This window comes from Sander lucioperca, chromosome 1 (genome assembly GCF_008315115.2).
Source record: "Sander lucioperca isolate FBNREF2018 chromosome 1, SLUC_FBN_1.2, whole genome shotgun sequence".
Taxonomy (NCBI): Eukaryota; Metazoa; Chordata; class Actinopteri; order Perciformes; family Percidae; genus Sander; species Sander lucioperca.
The window spans coordinates 30049017-30074291 of NC_050173.1; the positions used below are offsets into that span (position 1 = coordinate 30049017).

The 25275-nt window shown below is 38.2% G+C and overlaps 1 protein-coding gene across 3 annotated transcripts in view; it reads left to right on the forward strand.

Moving 5' to 3' along the window:
- Positions 1-11416, forward strand: part of kdrl (kinase insert domain receptor like) — a 48978-nt gene extending 37562 nt beyond the window's left edge. For 2 of the 3 annotated variants that reach the window (XM_036001727.1, XM_036001728.1), the window contains 5 exons: positions 1697-1802; positions 3729-3853; positions 4970-5048; positions 6275-6378; positions 9234-9485. In XM_036001727.1, the coding sequence (XP_035857620.1) occupies positions 1697-1802; positions 3729-3853; positions 4970-5048; positions 6275-6378; positions 9234-9417 (598 nt within the window). In that variant the 3' untranslated portion in view covers positions 9418-9485. Of the gene's footprint in view, positions 1-1696; positions 1803-3728; positions 3854-4969; positions 5049-6274; positions 6379-9233 lie in introns of all 3 variants that reach the window. The other variant, XM_031303284.2, reaches the window with a different exon arrangement.
- Positions 11417-25275: the final 13859 nt, after the last annotated feature.

Below are 25275 nucleotides of genomic sequence, written 5' to 3' on the forward strand. Positions count from 1 at the left end.
AGTCCACAAATGTTATTTGTTTTGAAAGCTTAATGTTGCTCTTCTGCATAATAATGTTGTGATATCAAAAGGTCCAGAGTTTTAAAGCATATTGTGCCAAGTAAAGCTAACTAAATGAATTTATCATCTTTGCAAAGGAGACAGTGATTGGAAATGATAGGCAAAATCTAATCCAGACCACAGTGTTCAGTCAGAACAGAAGATCTTTACATTCAGACCGACTGGTGCCAAGAATTATACATTTTAAATGTGTATGGCCTGTGAGGCCGGCTGCTAATTTAAAGCTGAGATAAAACCTGCTGATATCAGTGTGAATGGGATGCACAGTAATGCACTCAGAGTCAGTGGGGTGAATTCCTCTCATCCCCTCAATGGGTCTGCAGTTGATCACATGTGTCTGCAAGCCCAGATTTTTAACACCTGGACCCTCACCCCAAACTCGTAATAAATAATTAATTTTTTAAAAAAGCACTTGAGGTTGCAGTCTGTGTTGAGAAAATCATTTGCACCACTGTAGCTCTGATTCATCAGGAATGTTATCTTCCGTCTGTTAATGAGATTTCCCGTCCTGATGCATTGCAGAGGAATTTAGCGGATGCTGCTCAGAGAGTGGGAGGACAATAAATAGGATGCTCACTTCCCATCCTACCACACTTGCCCAACCGGACAAAGTAGCTCACTTGGACAGAATTTCTACCCTCCACCTCAGAAACACCACACTCCCTCAAGGCCCCCAAACATGCGAGGATAGGCTATTTATTCTCATTGCGGACCAGGCAGGAAATGTGGTTTAAATTGTGCAATCATACAATGTGTATACTTCCCCCCTTTAATGATATGCATAAAGGCTGGGATCAAGCTCTCCACATCCTGTCAACGTTAGGAAGGCTCCCACCTGGACGAGTATACTCTATGTTTATTAACGTGGGAATCACAGCCGCTCGGCTTCTTACAGCCAGGCCTGACAACACTGAGAGGAGCAGAGAGGTTTAGATGCCCTGCACACAAACTCAGTTGGAGAGGAGGAGTGAGGTCGATAAAGCAGCAACAGACCATATGCTTTTCCAAGTCCTCAAACTTGAGATTGACTAAATATGATGCCAAAAGGGACTACTAATAGTTATATTTACATAAAACTTAAGATATCCATAGGGAAAGTGGTGGTTGCTGCAATAAAAACAGGAGAGGGATCCATCACCCCCATCAATCCCAATCAGTAACATGCTGTCAATGTAATTTAAACAGCAGCCGTGGTGCTCTGTTTCTAAATTCCTCCACAAAATGAGACAGGCCACTACGATGGAAACTCACATAAAGGCTCAGAGTCTTCCCACATGGGCAGAGACGCTGACAGCTTGTCAGAGACCTGAGCGAGGCTGTCTGCTCTCACACCCAAGTCCAAAAGAGAATCAGATACTGCCCCAGAGGCTCAGGATCACCGGAGAATAGAAAACAGGGTATGTACGAATATTCTAGATGACAGTTGATTTAGAGGTGGACCAGATGTGGGCACTCAATGCAAAGAGGTTTGTTTATTGGACTACTAACCCTGAGGATAGTTTTTTTTTATCAGTTTACAATACATCAACCCAAATATACTGTATGTTCTTGGCATTAGAGTGTCTATCCAGAACGCTGAAGGCTTGCATGTGTCTGTCTTGCAGTTTGTGTTCAGTGGTGTATTCTTTGCTCTTAGATATCAGACCATGTTGGACTGCTGGCAGGGGGAGCCACAGGAGCGACCAACCTTCACTGAGCTGGTGGAACAGCTGGGAGATCTACTTCAGGCCAGCGTGCAACAGGTATGATAGACAAAAAAAGAGTGTGTACTGTTTGAAAAGTACATATGATGTGTCTTAGGCCTGTTTCAACAGTAGCAGTAATGAACAGTTTATGATAAGCAGCTGTTGAGCTCAGATTTGGCGCTGTGGCTCAGGAGGTAGAGCGGTCAGATCAAGGTTGGCGGTTAGATCCCAGGCTCCTCCTGTCCACATGTCGAAGTGTCCTTGAGCGAGACACTGAACCCCAAGTTGCTCCACGGGCACTTTTCAGGATAGGTTAAATGCTGAAGTCAAATTTCACACGTTGGGCTATCGATTGTATGTGACCATTGGTCAATAAAGTGTGAACACAAATGGTTGATGGTGATACACCAAAGAGATTTATAGAAGTGTTTTCGTAGTAAATGACAAATAATGGAACTACATTTTATTTCACGTTTAAATCCCCACATACTTCGGAATTCCTAATAAATACTGTGGCTTCGCAGAACACTTAACAATAATAGTCACTAGTTTTGCCGATTAAGTCACAAACGCAAATATTCAGGAAGCAGCATTGCTGATCAGAGTCCTGCAGCCTAAAGAAGATTCAGAGCGGCGTCTCACCCAGGGAGCTGCTCAGAGTAACTAAGAGGGGAAGTAACACTAAACACAAACACTTGGCTCCCTTTAAAATAGCAACATCATTCTTGTAAGAGGAACCACACTTCAAAACACCTGAAAAAACAATGTAATTATTAGTGTGACGCAAGATAACATTATCTGGTATGAATGCTGTGGAATGTCACAAACTGTGGGAGTTTGTAAATTGTATAAGGCTGTCAGAAAGTTTGTTCTAATTAGGACAACAAATATGCACTAGAGAAACAAATCTGTATTTTATTATTATGCAAACTTAATTCACTGAAAGGTAATGACACATGTACCAATAGGCCTTTTTCACAGCAGACATTTTGACTTTCATAGGTTCTGTTCACGCGCTCTACCAGGTGAGCTTCCCAGGTGCCCCACCTGTGCTTTTTTAAAGAAAACAAATTAGGTTTGGCTAGGTTTTCCATCGATCTGTTTGTTATCAGTTGAACTGTTGAAGACCTCTAGTCCTGTTCTCTATTCAAATGAATATGATCAATGTATTTGAACCTCTCACCATCACCTATATAAAGCACAAAATAATTTATGATTATGGTAACTATAGTATATTATATGTAACTCAATGAGCCACTGACATTTTAAACAAAAGTCGTGAAAAAATGATTTTTATAAAAGATGGATGGAAATTGAAGAAAGTGGAGCAGTTAGCAATAACGATCACTGGTGACAGGAAACTGGCCACAGCCCGAACAAGACAGGGATTATTCTTAGTCATCACAATCCACAAGATGCCCTTAGTTTCCACTTCTAGCCACTAAACAGAAATGGCTTCTAGTCCAGAATGTACATTACTGCAGACAGATAGAGAGACATACAAAGAAAAGGAATTAGATTTCAGTACGTATGCAAAGACTACACAGGACTGTAGATTGATTGGAGTAATAAGAGATAAAGACAAGGCCACACATGACTTCACATGCATACACACATACTACAGCATGTTGCATTACAAATGAGTCTGTGAAGCTTTTTTCTTCATGAGAAAAAAGTTCAGACTGGACAGAAAGAACAGTGGAGGGGTTTGACTAATATTAATTGGTTAATAAAGGTATTGTTACAGTGCAGGAAGGCTGGTCATGGACTCTGCTGCGTTCACTAATTTCATGAACTTTGTATTGGATTTATTAGGCATGACTTCAGTGTCTTTGGCTGCTCGCCACGACCTGTAGATGTGTGTGTTTGTATAGCGTGCACACAACATCAACTCGCACAACAAATCAACTTCTTTTTATTATTTGCATCATGGAAGCATAAGGCTGCCCTTTTAGATAGTCTGTCTCTGTTTGGTTGACTTAGGAGGGGAAGCACTACATACCAATCAACACAGCCCTGCTGGCGAAGGTGGGAGACCCGTCAGCCACAGTGCCGTCAGAGGAGATGCCCACACGACCCGTCTCCCACCGCGACTCAGGGAGCACCTGGTGAGAACATGGAAAATGTATTCACTGGCTGGTTTACATAAAACAGACACCCGAGGAGTAATCCTCTAATTATGGGCGCCCGCTCTACCAACTGAGCTATCCGGGCGCCCATAATTAGAGGATTACTCCTTGACACAGCGGGCCCGGGTTCGACTCCGACCTGCGGCCCTTTGCTGCATGTCATTCCCCCTTTCTCTCCCCTTTCATTGCTTCAGCTGTCCTGTCAATAAAGACCTAAAAAATGCCCAAAAAATAATCTAAAAAAAAAAGCAGACACCTGAAACGCTAATGTACTTGGACAGATGCTGCTATTTATATCTATTCTTTATAGTGATAGTTGTTATATAGCTGCACGAGCAACGTGGCTCAAGGGATGGATATGTTGATGTGTCGGACGCTCAGTCCACTTTGTTCCTGACTGAAATATTTCAACAACTATTGGAGGGATTGTCATGACATTTGCTACAGACATTCATGGTCCCAGTGCAATGTCTTAAGACATTCAAAGGAAATAAATCACCTTATCTTAAAGACAACCTATCCTCAGACTGTTAAAAGCAAACAGTGCTGAGTCTGTTTTGCAAAGGAAATTCCTAAATCATTTCCCCATTTGGCACTGAATAATATTCCAAACAATTACTGTTCCTGTCACACTCAAACTAAACTCAGCCAAGATAACATTTATGTCTGACCTGATAAGTAATGTACACACAGCAGCTTGATGGCCAGAGAGCTTGTAGTATTGTGGCTTTGTGAGAAATTTCCCCAAAAACCATAGAGCCAGCTTCAAGATTTATGTCCACTTAAAATAATATGTGTTGAGCTCTTGGGTTTTCACAGCTCCTCCAAGTGTGTTTATTGAGGTGTTGAAAAGCAGTAATGACAGTTAGCCTTTAAGCTAAATTAAGCAGTCGTTTTAGCCTCTGAGTGTTGAAATGCAAAGTAAACAAGGTGTGTTTTCAAAGTACAACGTCATAGATGCTACATGTTGTTGATTTAAGTGATTAAGTTCCTGTGGTTTTGTTGCTGAACTTTGCCTCTGCGCTCCAGTCAAAGGATTCTTTAAACAGAAAGAGTACTTCTTGGAGACTTACCCTGGAAATATTTTCTCGCCAGGAACATCAAGATCCGTCCTGCTAGTGTGAAAACCTTCGACGAGGTTACCATGGAGGACGGGACTAATAAGAACCACGAGGTAAGTTGTTAATTCTGGACCTAAACTAGAAACAGATGCACAGTCTGCGCTCTAACTTATCCTAAACCACGCAGTTAGTTAGATTACAATTAACTAGAAACTTCACCCTGAAACATAAATGTCGTTATTTATAGTGGCTTGTTTGAACTGTATGAGAAGATATACCATTATTTTTATGAATTTTAAAATAGCTTCAATTGGTACCTACAGAGTGTGATAACTTTATTCCTTCCCCGGATGTCATGTCATATGGAGTCCCACAAGGCTCTATACTTGGCCCAATTTTATTCAGTTTGTATCTGCTACCATTTGGCCATATTTGTTTATTCAACACTGTGACCTATGAGTTTTATGCCAATGACTCGTCACGTCGTTTACTCAAGAAAATCTTAGCAATGTGGATTCCCTGCACTGCTGCCCCGCTGCCATCAAAGACTGGTTGGCCTTTAACTATTTACAACTGAATACTGATAAAACTGAAGTTATGGTAATAGGTCCTGATCATTATACTGTATAACAGAATCAACCCCTGATCTTGGATCATTGACAGCGAACTTTCAAACAGACATCAGATTTAAAGTCTTGTTTAGTCTTGCTATCTACAAATCAGAAATGTTGCCAAAGTCATTGAGGCAGCAATTGGTACAAGTTGCAGCAAGTCTTCTGACAAACACCAGACTACAGTCCTGACTGAATTGAATAGACTCCATACTTGTTTTAGATTTCAATGTAAGATGTTGTTGATTACTTTTAAAGCCCTCAGCAGTTTGGCTACACTATATATTTTGGATCCTTTAACTCCTTATTCTGCACCAAGAACTGTAAGGAAGCTTTTACTTGTTTAGCTCCAACACTGTGCAACACATTCTCCCTCATTATCAGATCTGCTGAGTCTCTGCCACATTCCAGCTTTAAGGGGCATCCTGATAGCTAAATGTTCAAGTATCAAATAAAGGTGATAATTTTGCTCCAATGGCTTTATGATGTTGATTGTATTACTATGTTTGGTCATTACCTGAGATTCTTTTTGTATTTCATGCTATTTCTTATCTGCACCTGTAAAGAACTTTGTAACTTTGTAACTCTGTTTTTGAAGGGTTCTATAGAAATAAAGTTTACTTACTAACGTTTAGATATTTGTTATTTGTTCACCTCACATTACAAAGAAGAGAAGATTTGGGGTTTTAATTATTCTCTTTGGCTGTCTGTCTCTGCATCACCATCAGGGCTGTCAGTCAGACAGTGGGATGGGCCTGTCGTCTGACAACATGGAGACTCTGAAGCGCCTTGAATCATTGGCAAGCCGACCCCTGAGCATCATGGCCCTGGCGTACGTACATTACACCACACAGCACCCCATCCAACATGGCATTTGACAAATCAGCACACACAAGAAGAGACTGCAAAATACCTACTTGGAAACCTCCCCGTTGTGCTGGAATGTAGACGCTATAACTGTCATACACTCACTCTCACAAACAGTTAAAAAAAGTTAAAAAAGGCGGCAGCTAGTTTTCTCTTTTGTATGGAGAAGCCGTGCGGGAGGAACAGCGGCACAAAGGAGAAGTGGGAGGGAAAAAGCTTGAAGGTGACAAACTGAAGGACTGAGCACAAAAGCAGAGAGGATGCGTCACTTGAGGTTTGGCTGTTTTAAGAGCATGCACTAAAACCCTTTGTTTTCACTAAAAGAGTCCTGAATGAGATACCTCCCAGTCTGATTGAACTTATGAGTCATGGCTGCTAAGTAACAAATCTACATAATCTCAAAGGACTGACATTGGCTTACTAAAGACTGTACTCCAAAATGCTGCGGTTCATTTGATGACTTTAAGATGTGGATCCTGCCAGGTCAAGTATATAAAACCGTTATAAAGGGGGGAAAACACTGAGACAATGTGTTCTCACTTTGTGGGTTATTTGAGGATAAAGTCAAATCTGAGTCAAATTTCTGTAAATCTTTTTCTTATGAGGGTCTCTGTAGGTGTCTTAAGGCGTACATATTAAGTTTACAGCAGCTCAGTGGCACGGGGTCAAACCTCTGAACTCAGTAATTACACTTTAAACCTTGTGGTATTCTGCTGTTCCCTGCACAGTAGCAACTATTAATACTCCTTCAAAGTATTGTGACTTCCACTTAAAAGATTAAAGGAAGAACAGCAGTTAAGTAAGTTGTCCTATAGCAAATCTTCATATGTTTCCCGAATCTCTGTTAAGTTGAAGAGGAAAGAGTGTGAACGATATAGAAGCTCTTCTAAATTATTAAGAGGGAACATATAAACAACTGCTGGGGAAGTAACTAATGAGACACACTTAGCAGAGTTAATGACACTCTCTGAAGCACTGTAATTAATTTACAGCTGACCAAACTTCTCTAAAAACTCACAGTGTCTTTTAGAACTCAAAAGGTTGAAGCTACTGAGACGCATTGCAGGCCTGCTTGTGTCATCAGGGCCTCGGTGTGGCAGAAACTCAGGCATGCAGAGAATGATCCACATTTTGAGGGGAGGACTTCCTTGCTGAGCAACCGCTCAATCACTGCCACCTTTGAACTTAGGATGGTTTACAAGGGCCACCCCTGTTAGCTATTGCGCTGTGTTCCTTTTGTTAAGCTGAAGTCCACCTGTTGCTCCCTTGGCCTTCACCACTCCCCGAGCCTGACTTCTTTTTAAACAGGACCATACAACACAACTTTTTGTTGATTGAAAAATATTGCCAAGAAAGCTGTCTTCCTTAGACAAAACTGTAAGTAAACATTAAAATCCAATAAGATAAAACAGTCTACATTCATTTTACTATCATAGAAGAATTTCAGCTCAGAGAAAAAGGTATTTATATGCTCACTCATTTTGTTTCCTGTTGCTCAATTGCCCATTGTACCCCACCTTGTGCTTGGCATGGGCATGGCAACACTACTATTGTTAAATATTTTTGATGGCTAGTTTATCAGGTAGTAATTCATCAGGACAACATTCCAGTAAGGCGGCGTCACTTTACCCCCACTGGGCGCTGACCCCTTGGCCTCGAGAAATGAGCTCTGGAAACCCTTGGCAACCTCCAAAGACAATAAGAGGCAATTACTCATATTCTGAGCCTCAAATGAAGCAGAAGGACTCAGGATGATTGATTATATCATATATGAATAAGGAAAGGTTTCCCGGATAGTACAGCTTCACAAGGGGCATTTCTTAAATTAAAGAATATCAAAACAGACCTCTATTGTTCAATAAGTTAAAGTGCACAGCTTGTTGTTTACCCATTCCCATTTACTGCACCAATTTCGGCCCTGATTATCTAGATTTTCCACATATAAAGAGTTATGGCTTTAAAATCATTTGAAAGATGCTATAATAATACATACAAATCAATGCACTGAATATTTAGTGAGTTACATACTGAGGACACAAGACTGTCATTTCTTGGTCAGGATGTCCCTGATTTGTTGTGTCTGTCGTGCTTGTTTGTCAGTGTTTTTGCAATTAGGATTGTTGATTGTACAAGGCTGATGATGTGACCATTTACATTACTACATTTTCATTAACAGAAAAATTGGGAGAAACTCATGGATATTAGAGCTTCACCTAATGATTATTTTCATTATCGACTAATCTGTCAGTTATTTTGTTTATAATATGTCATCAATGGTGAATTCCCCTTAGCCTAAAGTGACATCTTCAAATGTTGTGCTGTGTCCAATCAGCCCAAAGAATATAGAATTTACACTGATACAAAACAGAGAAACATGAAATCATTATGTTTGAGAAGCTGAAACCAAGGAATATTTAAAAAATAAATAAAAAGACTTTAAAAATGATTATTTAATCATCAAAATAGTTGCTGATCAATTTTTTGTAGATTGATTAATCGAATACTTGGTTTAACTCTAATAGAAATGTTTAAAAATTGTGATCATAATAGATGGAGACATTTTTGTTTTGCTGTGTTCTAAGTAGATAATGAAAAGCTTCACTCTGAATCAACTTTCTGTCATTTCAGTGAGAGATTATTTTGTATTTTAGGTTGTTTTTAAGCATGTAGAGATTAATAGTTTGTGTTTTATGTTCACAAACCTGCTTGTCATGAATTGCCCCTTGAAAATGATGTATTTTGAGTTGTTGTATGTTGTATTGTGTATAGTATGGTGATATTTCCCTGTTATATTTATGCCGTATCTCTTTGTGTTTTCAGGATGAAGGCAGTGAGTAAGAGTAAAGAGTCTGTGCTGAGTGACACAGAGAAAGAGAAGTACCCACCCACAGTCCCCTCTCTGGACTTCAGTCTGGACGACTCGGCCCTGGACGCAGATTTGGAGTGTCACAGCCCGCCGCCTGACTACAACTATGTGGTGCGCTACTCCACCCCGCCTGTGTAACCTCCTGCTCCAGCCCTGGAGAGAATCTGAGTGACAGCCTTGAGGCCATTGCTTTGTTCTCCTGTTTTGACTCTTATCTCTGGACTGTAGCAAAGTTTGAGAGGAAAATACATGAGATTCCCTCTTGAAGTATTTAGAAAGGACGCTCTGAAATGAATCAAGAATCTACTTGACTGTAACTTCCAACTTTCAGGGCATCTGCTGAGCAACAAAAGGAAACCTATAGCCTCTTGATTCCTTTCCAGTTTTCAGACACAGGCTGAAACGTTAATGCTGCTGGTCCGTTCCACATTCACTGTGATATGTCAAACAGCTGGAAACAGCCTCAGGTATTTCTTTCATCTACTGTGAAAACGAACCACAATCATTCCCACTTTACCACAGATCTGATTGAACTACAACCTTTGATGATGAAGAGTAACATCCAGAAAAGAAAAGAGAGAGGAAAGCTGAGGCTTTTCACGTTGATATTGATTGACTTTTTAATATCTGTTTTCATTTTATTAAAAAAGTGAAAACTGGATTTGTAGTTTTAAAAAACGTTAAAACGTTAAAGAAAATACGTTTTTGTAATGTGGCTACATCTGCTCACATGAAGGTTGGCTAAAGTTCTGATTTGTTCAAAGCAAAAAGCCGATGACAACAATTGAACAACATTGATTGACTGCTCTTTAAATTCCATAAAAATATCAGCTTAACTAACTCAGGTTGACCCAGAGTTACTGTCATGTTGTAGTGGATGTGTTTTAAGCTCTCCTGGTTTATTGAAAATCACAGGTTAATGAGGAAACAGGGTAGAGCTGAGAGTGAGTCCAGGCGGCTTCAGATTTAACATTACAGCTCGACCATTGAAGCATTTAAATGAAGAGTTACTGTAGATCTTCTTTTCCCAATCTAGTGTTGAAGAAACTCAAACGCTTTGTTATTTTTATTTGGTCAAACTAAAAAGAAAGTGTTTCATGTGTACAAAAATGAGATTAGACTTCATAGGAACTGTTTATTCAAAAAGCACTAATAAAATGTATTTATTTAGATTGTGAACACTGTCATTTAGTAATGTTTTAGAATTGTAATTCAAAGTTAACCAAAGGATTTTCCAGCTCAGTCTTCCTATCAACATGTCATATCCCAACACTCTAGATGTATATGCTGTTTGTGCTGCTGTATTCACTTATAGTAAAGCTGAAGGGAAACATGTAAGTGGATTTATTCTGTCCTACATCTTATGCCATGTGTTAGTAAAGCTTGCAGGGCAGGCTACAAAAACTCTAGATGTGTGTGAAGTGAGCACCAGTCTGCTCTGGATCATGTTGTATTATTTTTTTATCATGTAAAATCATGCATTTTGTTTGTAATACCATATGTATTGAAAGTATTGTGGACCAAACTTACTTAGCGTACAAACACCCTGTATAAATGTGGCTAACTTGTCCTTGTTGACCAGTAAAGAAAACAGTATGTGTCAGTGATTAAACTGCAGTGAAAAGTGGATATTTTGAACCCCTGTGTATTTCCAAATGATGTTTTGTTTGTGACCAATTTGTTTTGTTTATGTGGAGAGGAAGTGATTACCGTATGCACTGATACTTTATATCAAGTATAATTTCTGTATTGGAAAGGTATATTATTATGAAACAGTGTTAAGGGTCAAAGATTTCTGATTTATTTTGCATTTTTATTTAACTATTCATAGTAGGAAATTAACGTTTGTAGTATTTGTTATAGTATTTCTTGCCAGTCTAACATCATCCTTTTTTATGTAAGTATGTTCACTTATAATTCTGTCTTCAATTTAATTTTAGTTACTGCTAGCACAATAACATTGAATGGATTTTATTGCATTTCTTTATACATAACCATGAGTAATAGGACCTCCTATCTTTTTTGTTTTGTTCATGTAGTGTAACAAGTTCGTTTTGATGAAAGTTATGTTCCCCACACTGTTAACTGAGTATATGTAAGTAAATAAATGAATAAAGATCTATATGTTTATACATTACCTGCAGTCTCGACTTATAATTGCTTGAAATACTTATATGAGGAAAACATTGATAATTCTTATCAGGCACTACACTGATATTCATGATTCCCAGAGGATGAATCTTACTAACTGATAATCTGTTCCTCTAGCGCCACCATGAGGTTGACGTTTGTGGTTTACAGTAAAATTTCACGACAACTATTCGATGCATTACCTTGCAATCTGGGGCAGACATTGATGGTCTTTGTGAACTTTGTTGATTCCCTGACTTAAGTGCCATCCTCAGTTACAATAAGCATTGCAGCAACAAAGCTAATGTAATCAAACATAAATCTGCTGAAAATGACTCCAATTCGGCAAAAACACTCACAGATCTGTGCACATGTATTGTGTGCTTTGGATTAGTTCTTCCTAAATAAAAAAGTGGGAAAATAAAAACATTGTGTCTTTCCTGTAAATCATCTCATCACCCCTCGCATTTTTTCTGCCACCCATTAAAGGATTCCAACCCTTGTGCGGTGAACCCCCGGCGCAAACAAGCATGACCCGAGGCTTCATACTATTCTTAACTCCAACCAAGTTGATTCACAGAATCCAAATGCTCCTTCATTATTCCCATGTGAATTCTCAAACCTTAATGAAAAGGTCTGTTTAGAGTGGACTGTGCCATCAGCCCCTCTGCTGCTCCTTGGACTGTGAGAGACTCACTTCATCCTCAAGGACAAGGTGTCGGCAGCCTGTCTGCTCACCGGGACAATGCCCCTCCGAACAGGAAAGAAAGGAACTCTTAATCATCCTGGTCACGACTGAAGGACGCCACACACGGGGCTTCCTATGGGAGCGCAGGGTCCCTGCTTACTGCCACTGGGTGTGTCTGAGGGACCACACGTCACAGGACAGTCTCCGCTTGTCCTCACAGGATTTTTCATTTACTATGTTTACTGTAAGGTGAGCGCCCAACATTACACACAAACACATATCAACAACCTCCGACTATTTCCAGAATATGAGAAACAAACAAACAAGGGAAGGATGTTGGAGGGGGTGTGGGGTGGGGGGGGGTTATTGACTGTCAGGTATGTGTAACTGCATCTTAACACAGTATTTTTATTTTTTATCCTTTCCTGAGGGGCCACTGTGCCTGGGAGCAGCACTGCCACTGAGTGAAAGCTGTTTATTAAATTTAAAAATTTAAATTTAATTAATTAATATCAAAGATTAAAATAAGTTTGAGATTATATTTTGTATTAATATTCTAAATACAAAAAGGAACTAGAAATATAGCTATAAAATGTAGTGGAGTAAAAAGTGCAATATTTCCCCTTTGAACTGTAGTGAAGTATGAAGTAGCATAAAATGGAAATACTCAAGTAAAGTACAAGTACCTCAGAATTGTATTTAAGTGCACTACTGGAATTTTGTTCTAAGTTATTGACATCAAAGATGGCACTATAGCCCCAGCAGCACAGTTTATTTCTCTTTATATACAGTCTATGGTTGGTATCAGTAAAGACAGGACACTTATAATGAAAAATTAAACACTACAGCTTGTACATCACCTCTGCTTGTATTCCCTTTTTAATTAATACATATCTCTGCTGATGTCCTTAGGACCATTAAATACATCATTTAACATGATTGACACACTGGTGTTATTAGCAGCAGTAAGATGACATAACTGTATCAAAACCATGCAGGGAAGTAATATACTTTAAAAAGATTGTCACATGAGAAATAAGCGGACAAAGAATAATCAAATACTGTATACTCACATTATCAGAGATTGTAAAAACACTAAAGGATATGCTCAAATTTCACATTTTTCACATACTAAAAAGAGTGAAACTTTGGAAGATATCCACTTGACTTGACTCTAACTCAGACTGCTGAAGTGTATGGACATATGGGCATGAGAGTAGTATTGAACAAATGTGAACCTATCCTCTAATGCAGGGGTCTTCAACAGGGTGGTCTTCAGAGTCAATGTAGGGGGGCCTCCAAAGTTTTTAAGTTTTTTAAAAAATGAAAAAGTCTTAACATGAATCCAACATATTATTAGCAAATATAAATCCCCACTGATAATAGGCATACTGGCATATAGGCAAGGTAGTCACTAAGGTAGCCATCCACAGATACAGTTAATTTTAAGGATCCACTGTGCCACATGTATGTTTAACATTAAAACATGATTTATAAAATGATGCCAACAATTATTAGGCTATTTTAATAGCCTATGCAAACAAAGGTATGACGGCTTTAGGCCACCCTACATGTTACTGTAGGCCCAGTTTAATGTGCAACTTAATTTTCTATGTAGCAGGGGGTCCCCGTTCCATCTCTCTTTCAGTTAGAGTGTCCTTGGCTTAAAAAAATGTTGAAGACCCCTGCTCTAATGTGTCAGTGTAATAAACAAGCCACCAGGTGGGAAATACACGCCACTGAACAACATTGCAATGCCATGACCTAGATAGCTATTCATCATTGTTCTGTGATCAGAAGTATTACTAATAAAACATGTGGAAGCATAAATCTGTCACGAGAGCAGGATATGAGTCAAGGTGTTTTGACTCTAACTAGAATCATATAAGACTTTCTTAAAGTCAGTTTTTAATCATATAGGCCAAAGTCAAAAATCACAAATGTGCCAGGGAGGGCTTTACAGTCTGCACAACGATATGATTAGACTCAATCTGGAAAAGAAAAAAAATAACTTTAACAGAAAAAAGGGGGAAACCTCAGGAAGAGCAAGAGGGCTCCCCTCTTCAGGATCTGATCAGTCAAGACTTTTAGTTACTGAGAGTGTAACAATATATAATAAGCAGAAATGTTCTGTTTGAATCAAGTACCACACCCATTGTGCAGTCTGTTTTTGTTTCCCTCGTTTAATTGCATGTTTGAAAAAGACCTTCCCTCCTCGAATACTTCGAGAATACACAGCCTCTTCCCAAAGCAAACAGCTCTGCAAAACAAACACTCCATTAATCATTAAAAAAGAGGTGCTAATGGATTAACATCTGTGATCTAACTGAATCTGTGCAGCTTGAAATCCTATCATACACTGATTTGGGGCCATCGACCATACAGCACAAAGGTCCCCCCCCCAACCTACTTCCATATATAAACGGCCGCACAATGCTGTTCCCAGACCCCTGCCCAAGAAGGTGAATGGTGGGTAGGCCACATCCGCGCCTCTCACCTAAATGCAAAACAATGAGCCGGATACTGCCCCCTTTAAGATACCTAACTTCAGTCCACCCTTAACAAGCAACGTCTAAGCCAACAACACATGCAGCTAAATAAAGACTCTTCTGTTATGGGCTTCAGAACCACTGTGGTTCAAAGGGCGAAGGGGAAAAAACAAACATTATATCAGCAACAGATTAATATATTGCCATGTGTAGTAGCTATGTGAATGTCTGTTTCCATTTGAGTTGTAGGCCTACTCGTCTTTGTCCCCATGTTTTCTGCCTCCATCTACACTATCACTATCAAATAATATAATGTTTAACATGTTCACCATCTTAGTTTAGCATGTTGCTAATTAGTACTAATCACAAAGTACAGCTGAGGCTGATGTGAATGTCAATAGTTTTGCGGGTATTTGGTCATAAACCAAAGCAGTAAATTCATTATGAGTGGTACATGAATGCCTGTGGCAACCCATTCAATATTGAAATTGAATTTAAATATTTTTCTCAAAACCAGAAATGTCAACCTCATGGTGGTGCTAAATGAAAGGTCAGAGGATCACCAAAGTCAGTAGGATTCATCATCTGGGGACCATTAATGTCTGTACAAACTTTCATGGTACTCAATCCAATACTTTTTGAGATATTTTAGTCTGAACAAAAGCGGTGGACCGACAGACTGACATTGCCATCCCTTGAGCAACTTAAAGACATCAAAAACCAAACAAACCTAAGGGACATCTGGTGACTCCACCTGTGTACTTTCATGTGGATCTGGGATGTTGCTGAAGCAGCAGAACTTTAAACTCACTTCAGGAAATCAAAAAGTGTAATTTCATTCTGGTTGAGAAACCATGTGTTGTGAATTAGTGAGAACAATCAAACAAAATTCACTAAATCTCTTAAAAACGCTAACTCTTTCTACAAAAAAACATCAGAAAGCTTGTATTGTCAGCCTGAATTTAAATTTGACAGGCTGGCATGCCAGTGGGGTAAAATAAAAGTTGCACAATGTTTACTTTATTCATAGCATGTGTTCCCCTTCTGTCAACCCCTGTTAGTTTACTGATGACAAACAGAAAGGAGACTTATATCAGATAAGACCAGAGCTTCTGATCACCTCCTGCTTCCATATGGTTCAGTGATAACAGGAGCTGCACAGAGCCAACGTATATCTGACTTCTAATAGTTTCCAGAGAACTGCAACACAACTTTGTCAGCCCTGCACCCTTGGGAGTCTTCAGATTCATCAATGCCCATTCAAAGGCAAAAGTGCAGTGAAACCAGCTCACCCACTTGCCCCCATTGTTTACCTCTCTGGCGGTGGGTGAGGGGTTTATAGAGTGCTCATGCACCAGGAGGGCCTGGGAAAAACGTTCACAGTGGCATAATTAACGTGAACATGGTGGGGTTATTTTTGAGCTCAGACGCATGTTGTTTTGTGTTAATCTCTTTCTGTGAAATGTCTGTCCGGTTCCGGTGCTGCCGCCCCGTGGCTGTTTTTGGTGAACTGAAATCCCTTTCAATGGTCTAAATGTGGGACATCAGAACCTCCTGTTTGTAAATGTGCGGTGGCACTCTTGCCTCGTCTCATCTCTGCATCTCTGCGAACATTTGCAGGGGCATTTTGTGGCTTAGGTTACCACATACATAATCATACATGAAAGAATATAATAATCCCAGATTGTTTTTTTATTTTTTTATTTGGGGATTCAGTTGTCTACTGTGTCAACCATAATTAATTTGAAGTTTTATTTATTATTTATTTTTCTTCTTTTGAAATGTTTTAAGTCAACTTGGATGGATTGCTGTGAAATCTGGTACAGATCTCCATGGTCTCCAGAGGATGAACCCCAATGACTTTGATGATTCTCTGACTTTTCCTCCAGGCCACCAAGAGGTTGACATTTGTGGTTTATTGTGAAACGTCTCAACAACTATTGGATAGACAAATCGATTGCCATGGAATTTGTTTCACACATTCATGTTCCCCTTAGGATGAATTGTAATCACTTTGGTGATCCTTTGCTTTTATTCTGCTTCGATTTAGCATGTTTGCATTGTTATTTTGAGCATGTTAGCATGCTAATATTAGCATTTAGATCAAAGCATGGCTGTGCCTAAATACAGCCTCACAGAGCTGCTGGCATGCACTGTAAACACAGATTTAGTTGTAATTAAACTTTTTAGTGGTCACTACTTTTCTTTCATGTTTTGTTAAAAAACATGTATTACTAAATCACATTTGTTGTTTGTAATAATCAGCTTAAGTATGCAGTATACAGATCATATTAAGCAGAGATAACTAAGGATGTTAAGTTTCTGTATGGGAGGGACGGGGTCATTTGAACAGTTCTGCGCTGAAGCGATGTAATGGGCATAGGAAAAATATATATGTTCTGAACTGTTTCTGTCCTAGTTAAAGTGTGTTTTAATAATGTTCTGTTAATGTTTTGGGTGTGCATTTATGTTATCTGGGTTTTAGTTTTGTATGGTTCATTTAGTGTTCATGTTTATCTACATTTATTGTTACACCATGACCGAGACCTGGGTGGGGACTGATAGGGTCTGGGCAGTGGCAATATCAAGTGCTAACTAACTCTTTGCCCTCAGTGAAACTTTCCTTACAGTACGTTGAAGAATTACAATGCCCATTGTATGTTTTCTTTTCTTTTGAATTTTTGAGGAATACAATGTGTAGAATGCATTGTTCTCAAAATCAGACTGTCATAAAGGAAAAGCAATAATTATATAAATAAAATATATAATTATAGTAATATCAAGTGGCCTAGAGAATTTATATGTGTTATGTTTCTTTGCATGTTTAAAACCATAGTGCATAGTTTCTGTCTCCCCCATGAGTAATGCTAAGTAATGACAACAAAACTGCACGCATTTGCTAGTAACCAAGGATGACACGGAGGATGAAAAGTACATGATGGACTCTTCAGAAGAGGTAATTATCTTCACTCGATTTTCTGCGCGCGAAAGTTGCCGGACAACACCAATTTCTGAACATAGCCATACTGAGAATTCCAGAGAGAGTTTTGTGGAGCTGATAGTCTTAATTAGCTTTGTATCAACTCATTTGGCAATGACTTGAATGTAACAGACGTTTATTAATATAAAAAAGTTATGCACTGAAGCTTTAACTTAACATGCTTATTTTAGACAACATGATTCCAGAAAAAAATAATTTATGTTTACTAATGATTTTTTGTAATGACTACTAACGTACACTTGATTTGTCTACTGCATCAACTTACCGCTCTGTGTTAATACAACTTCACCTGAGGGTTTGAGGCAGTGGGTTTCGACGAAAATTTCTAGTAAATTAAACTAATTCAAGATAACAGTGTGGCTGAACGTTAAAGTGAACTTCCTGTGTGAATGTTTATCCTTTATCTCTGGGCATCAATACCCTGGAAATCCAGAGTTTTCGCGAGAGCACAATTTGAATTTGCTCAGCGAGTCACTCTGGCATTGAGTAATGATGCTCATTAACTATGCCCTTGTAGCCGAGCTGTACCAATCACATCGGTGTATCTGATATAGGTGGGCCAGAGGCGAGCTAAATAGATGACGACAGTTTAATCTACCAGTTAGCTGCGCTGGTAGCTAAGCGTATGGGGCTCTGGATACATCACCCCGTGTATTGTTGTGATTGGTCGTTGTGTTATCCAATTGCGTGCAGTGAGATTTTCAAATGCATGCTTGGTGCTGCCCCTCGAGTTGGGCCATTTTCATTACTCAATGCCAGACCCTTAATCTTTTGGATTTGGGTCTGGATTTCCAGGCTAGGGCATCAAAGGATTCAAATGTTATCATCATCTTCCACAGAATAATGTCAAAGTGAAAGTTTAAAAAAAGTTAAATTCCTCAACACCCCTGCCCCCAGGATGTAGCAAATGTTCTCTCACTCTTAAAAATAAAACATGACAAAACATCAACCGCTCATAAACAGCAACATTTTTCACAATCAGATCCTGAATGAATCAATCAAAACACTCCGACATGGCTTGTGATTGCAGTATCCTGCTTACATGTGTTTTACATTACACATGACAAACTAAGAATTGTGCCTGTTGTGTCAGCCATGTAGGCAGTTTCTCTAAGAATAGTAGCAGATGGTCCTGTTTTACCTCCCTTCCTGTAGAGAAACGCTGTGGACACTTTAATAACATCAATGAAGTTATGCAACAAACTGAATTCTTGTGCTTGTCACTGACACACTACTACATGCACACTATGCTGAGCTCAGTGAAATAATGGACTTTTGTCACTTTGTATTAGAAGATATTTGGGTGAGTAAGACACTGAGTGCATGTCTCTCCATCATCACATGTTGTAGTATGCAAGAATGCAAATGTAACCCCTGGAGTCATTGTAATGATAATGAAACATAAATCACTCTCTGATTTATCAGATATAAAGAACATATGGATATACATATATGGGCATTGTGGTGAGAATTAATTCATTTTAAACCCCTGATTTTAAGAGCAACTAGATAAGAGTCCTTAATTAAAAAATGGAAATTGGTTTGAAACAGTGATTACTTGTGATATCAGTCGGATGTACATTTGTAACTCTGCTCTACTGACAAGACAGACTGTTGGTATTGTGCTTTTTCAGGGCTTATACAATTTGTCTAACTGTCAAATTGGCATCACAGTGCAGTTGGGTCTGAACCAGACAACCCAGCATGACCCTTCAAAACATCCTGGATACTCTCACAGTCACCTTGTCAGTCTTTTGCAATGCACTCTATAAGCGTCAGTATATTGAGCTATCCATCTGTACAACAGACTCAGAGGACGGACAAAAACTGCTGACCTTAAACATAACACACATATTTCAGCGCTGAGACACATAACCATGCGTTTCTTGGGGTTTTATTTGTTCTCTTATGCATATGTGTTGCTCCATCCATCCATCCATCCATCCAGCCATCCAGCCATCCAGCACATCCAGGAGAAGACCAGACACAGCTCATAACTAACTCAATTGCGCCATCTAGTGAACACACATGCTGTCTGTTCATGCTCATATTTACTGTGAAGTTATTAGATACAGTGGCACTCATAAGTTTATGAACCCATGCTAAAGTTGACTAAAAAGAGGAATAAAAAAATCATCTTTTGGAAATTGATATTAATGCCTTAATAAAAAAATGGGGGAAAATCCAACCTTTAAGGACACCAATTTTCTTTGTGAATGAATAATGTATCATAAATAAATAAATGTTCTTCCTTAAAATACAGGGAGCATAAGTATACATACCCCTGTTTAATTACCATAGAGACAGGCAGATTTTTTCTTTATTTTTTTATAATTATTTTTATTATTTCCATCAAGAAGCAATACATATATCAGCATGCTGTAATTTCATACTTCAAACAGAATTAATTTCCTACTGGTATCAATATTCTTCTACTCCACATTTCTGACACACAAACCCAAACACCAACACACATTTTGACACAAAACCACACACTTCCACCCATCCTTCCCCACGCACACACACACACCCACTTGGTTTCCAGCTCTCAGTCACCATACCTAGTTCTCATTTCTTAGCCATTAAATTTACTATGATTCATATATGTCCTGCCACACCTTGTTGAATTGTTGCCTTTTGTTCCGGTCTTCAAACATAGATTTTTCTATACTTAAATAGTATTTCATTAGTCCCTTCCATTGTTGTAACGATGGGGCCTCTGTATCCTTCCAATACTGTAAGATTATTTTTTTATATACCAAGGAGGAGAAAAAGACCATCCATCCAATGGGGTATTTTAGCTTGTCTGTATTTTGGAAGATACAGCTCAAGACTGTGAAATCGATTTTATTTTTACAGGTCTTGGTCATCCATTTTTGGATCTCTACCCAAACCTTACAGACCTTCTCACATTCCCAGAAAGCATGTATTATTGTCTCCTTATGTGTGCCACATTTTATACAAACAGGGGAGATAGAGGCATCAAATGTATTAATTTTTGATTTAGTGTAGTATATCCTTGTCATGAGCTTGTATTGTATGAGACGCAGATTCTCATTGGTGGTAATTTTGTTGGTTATATTTAGACACTCTTTCCAGGTTATATCAGAGTTATTTATTTTAAGTTCTTTGTTCCAACCTTCATATATTTTTTGAAGAGAATAATTATCTGCCTGTGCTTCTATAAGGTGTCTGTACACTTTCCCTATTAATTTCTTGTTTTCTCCTGGGTTTAGGAATAGCCTCTGAGTAGCTGAGGGTTCAGTAGACCTATTATAGTTCAGATCAAAGTTATCTGTAATCCAGCTCCAGTTGTCTAAGGCAGATTTTTATTTTCAAGGCCAGTTATTTCATGGATCCAGGATACTATGCATCCTGATAAAGTTCCCTTGGCTTTTGGAATTAAAATAGCCCCACATCATCACATACCCTCATACCTAGAGATTGGCATGGGGTACTTTCCATAAAATCATCTCTCTATCATCTCTTTATCAGGATGCATAGTATCCAGGATAATATGCATATACCCTTCACCATACCTAGAGATTGGCATGGTTTTATTTCAGTTAGCCTAATAGCTGGTTTGATTTGCACTGAGAGATGATTTTATGGAAAGTACCCCATGCCAACCTCTAGGTATGGTGAAGGGTATGTGATGATGTGGGGCTATTTTAATTCCAAAGGCCAAGGGAACTTTATCAGGATGCATAGTATCCTGGATCCATGAAATAACTGGCCTTTAAAAATAAAAATCTGCCTGCCTCTATGGGAATTTAACATAGGGGTGTACTGACTTATGCCCCCTGTATTTTAAGGAAGAACATTTATTTATTTACGATACATTATTCATTCACAAAGAAAATTGGTGTCCTTAAAGGTTAGATTTTTTTGCATTAAGATCAATTTCCAAAAGATGATTTTTTTATTCCTCTTTTTAGTCAACTTTAGCATGGGTTCATAAACTTATGAGTGCCACTGTAAATGTAGTGGAGTAAAACGTACAATATTTCGCTCTGCATTGTAGTGGAGTAGAAGAAGAAAAGTAGCAGAAAATGTAAATATTTAAGTAAAATACAAAACGTGTACTTAAGTACAGCACTTGAGTTAATGTACTTACTTACTTTTCACCACTGGAGAGCTTACACAGTGAATCAAAAATAAAATGTGATGAAGCCACAATTACCTCATTATCAGGCTTAAACAATAAGTCTCAGGTAAAATGTAAGAGGAAAATCCAACTTCAAATACAGTTAAGATGGGCACCCAGATAGCTCAGTTGGTAGAGCGGGCGCTATATATAGAGGTTTACTCCTCGACACAGCGGGCCAGGGTTTGACTCCGACCTGCGGCCCTTTGCTGCATGTCATTCCCCCTCTCTCTTCCCTTTCATTTCTTCAGCTGTCCTGTCAATAAAGACTTAAAAATGCCCAAAAAATAATCTTTAAAAAAAAAAAAAAAATATATATATACATATATATATATATATATATATATATGTATATATATATAAAATACAGTTAAGATAAACCCTATATTGTCTCCTATAGGACGCATCGCACATAAACACAATAAAACATAAGCATAGATTATCTCATCAAAATGCGTTCAATAAACATCCAAAAAAACTCACACAAGACCCCCTACCTTCCTACACACTCACAGAAGAGTCAACAACACTCACAGCACATCCTCCCCCTCCTATTGCACTTAATTCTACCCAGATTATTTCCCAGTTCCCATTTTATTTCATTCCATTCATCTCTAAACATGTCTGTTCTTGTTGAACATCTGACTGTAATGATTCATTGTAAGTCGTTGACTGGAACTGCTCTGAATCTGCATTACAGAAGAACTATAGGGCACCATATGACAGCAGTCACGATGATACATGAGCATATTTTCTGAATCACAGCTGTGTACGTGCATTTAGATGGTTTGAGATATCCTCAAACAAAAGCTCAGTTACTCAATAAATGTCAACTGATGACATAAAACTTCCTCTTATGATGTTACTCATCGGGATGTTGCCATAAATGTCTGACTACTCTTCTCCACACATTTCCATAATGTTTGTCAATGAAACAACTGTCATCAATATTGTTCCATCATTGATGGTATATTTGATGGTTGTTTCCCTTTCATTTTTACGATCAATTTATTTATAGTAAGTTCAATGAAAGGTGCCTCGAAATGGACCTGAGGATAAAACATAATTTATTTATATGATTTAAGATAACTAATGTTAATAACTAATAGTCCTACATACTTTTAATTGTAATGTTTATATTCTATATTTATGTTCTTGTCTGTTGCAGTACTTTGCTTTATTGTTTATTTCCTTTTAATATGTACATGTATGCACTAATCTGATAATTGTTGTCTCATGACATAAAAAAAAAAATCAAAATCAAATCAAGAATCTATTACCTAAAATCAGTGGGACAGAATGTTGTAACAGTGGATCTTTCAGAATAATATAGCCTGTATAATGCATTTTGTATTACATTTTGTAATACTCTGACTGTGATGTACAATATGGTATACATCTTTAAATGTATTTTTGTTGGTGGAGGTTGGTGGAGGCTGCCCGCTTGAGGTCAATAGTCTGGTGAGGCGAACTGTGGCGGAAGAAGTACCCAAATGTTATAGTTTAGTAAAAGTAGCAATACTACAGAGTATAATTACTCTGTTACAAGTACTTCATTCCTGCATTCAAAATTGTACTTAAATGTACAAAAATATTACCATCAAAAGATAGGCTACTTACAATACCAAAAGTTAAATACTTATTATGCAGAATGGCCCATTTCAGAATGTATATTTTAGCCTATTATTGGATTATAATTATTGATGCATTAAATGTGTACATCACTTTAATGTTGCAGCTGTTAAAAGTGGGGCTGATTTGTATTACTTTTTATAATGCTAACGTGGGAATATCCTACCTTACCCTATTTTATTTGGCAATTAATAATGCATCATATTTTATTTGTTGATTATATTTTGTATTATTAATCTGAATATGCAAAAAACATTTTGCCTCTGAAATGCAGTGGAGTAGAAGTTTAAAGTAGCAGAAAGTGAAAATACATAAGTAAAATAACAGTAATTATCGCAAACTTGTACTTAAGTACAACACTTGAGTATGTACTTAGTTACTTTCCACAACTGCTGGTCAGACAGATTTCAACAATCACCAGTTTACAGTAATTACAACAGCTGTAGTTCTGCAGGAATACACAAGAGGGCAGCAATGAATCTGAATAATCTACACACTGTGGAAACTACAAGACAAATGCAGTACAATGTAGTAATGTAACCTGCCTGGGAAAAGTTATGAAAGAAAACTACAGAATGAAGTCTTAAAATCAAGAAAAAAAATGTGAAAGCCATGAAGAAACTCAATAAGTAAATTCTTCTCTTAGGCGTGACCTGACCTATCTCCTCATAATTTGCATCTTTGTGCATGAAGTCTTATACATCACCTTAAGAAAAAACTGTTGGAAGTCACACACATATGCAGGTTCCTTTAAGAGGAAAGGCATTAATTTAGGCTTTTCTGACAGACACATTTTACTTTTTTTAAAGTAGTAATTGTGACAGTTTGGCACGACAAGTGTAAAGTCTCTGAAGCCACTATAAAGCCAAGAAATCAAGTGAAAACTGGTCATACTTGATCTTTTCTTTAAACAGACAGCTGATCTTCAGAGAAGTGACTGGCTGTGGACTGCCAGAGGCCAACTCGATTAGACTGTCTCATAAATATTTTGTGGTCAATAAACAGATGCTTCAGAGATATCCATCTGCATTTATGACTTTTAGACAAGCCAATTAGTTCTGCTAAATAGGCCCTCAGACACCTGCCAAATTAATCAGAAACATACAAAGAAATGAATCAAATATGAGAATAAGAAGCAGTATGTGCTCCTCAAGTACAGTTATCCAACTATAATCAATAGACCACAAAAGTAGACATACAGCTCAGACTGGGCCTGAAATTGAGTTCTTGAGAAAAAGTTGTATAATTTTACTATTAAACACGTCTGGCATTTTCAGTTGTATGCTCACTGAGTTTGTTGTTTCATCAACTGAATTCGGCCTGAATGCATTTAGTTTCCAGTGCATGTTTGCCGCATGCAAGTGGCAATCTTAAACTTTAAAGGAACTGAGTAACTGTGTCCAAACGCGCTTTTTACACTCAGATTTTTAATCGGGCAGTTAACTTCCTTGAGACTCATGACACGTATGAGACACGATCACAGAAAAAATAAATGCACTGTAATTTCAGGAGAGTGTCGAGGGCCGCTGTTTGTCACAGAGGGGGTTGTTGGAGTTTCCTTGTAACCGGAATTAGCTGTGAAGTGCGACCTTGAGGTGTGAACACGGAATACGAAAGGTTCGGCTTGCTTCAAGAGAAAGTCTCTCATACTTTGCACCTCGTTTGCAAGTGAATCTCTTAATAAATAAAACGGGATTTACGCGTGAAGCGTGGTTGGAAACTGTTTAATTCCCATAATAGCAGGTTGCATTTAAACATGTTGGATGATCTGGATTTAGTTTGGAAAGATAAAACTCGAGGACTAATGTGCTAAATAAGTTGCTGTCTATATTCTGTTATAATGTGGTAGGCTCTTATGCAATTAATTGTCTCTTGAAAGTGAATGCTTTTAACAAGTCCAATACAATAA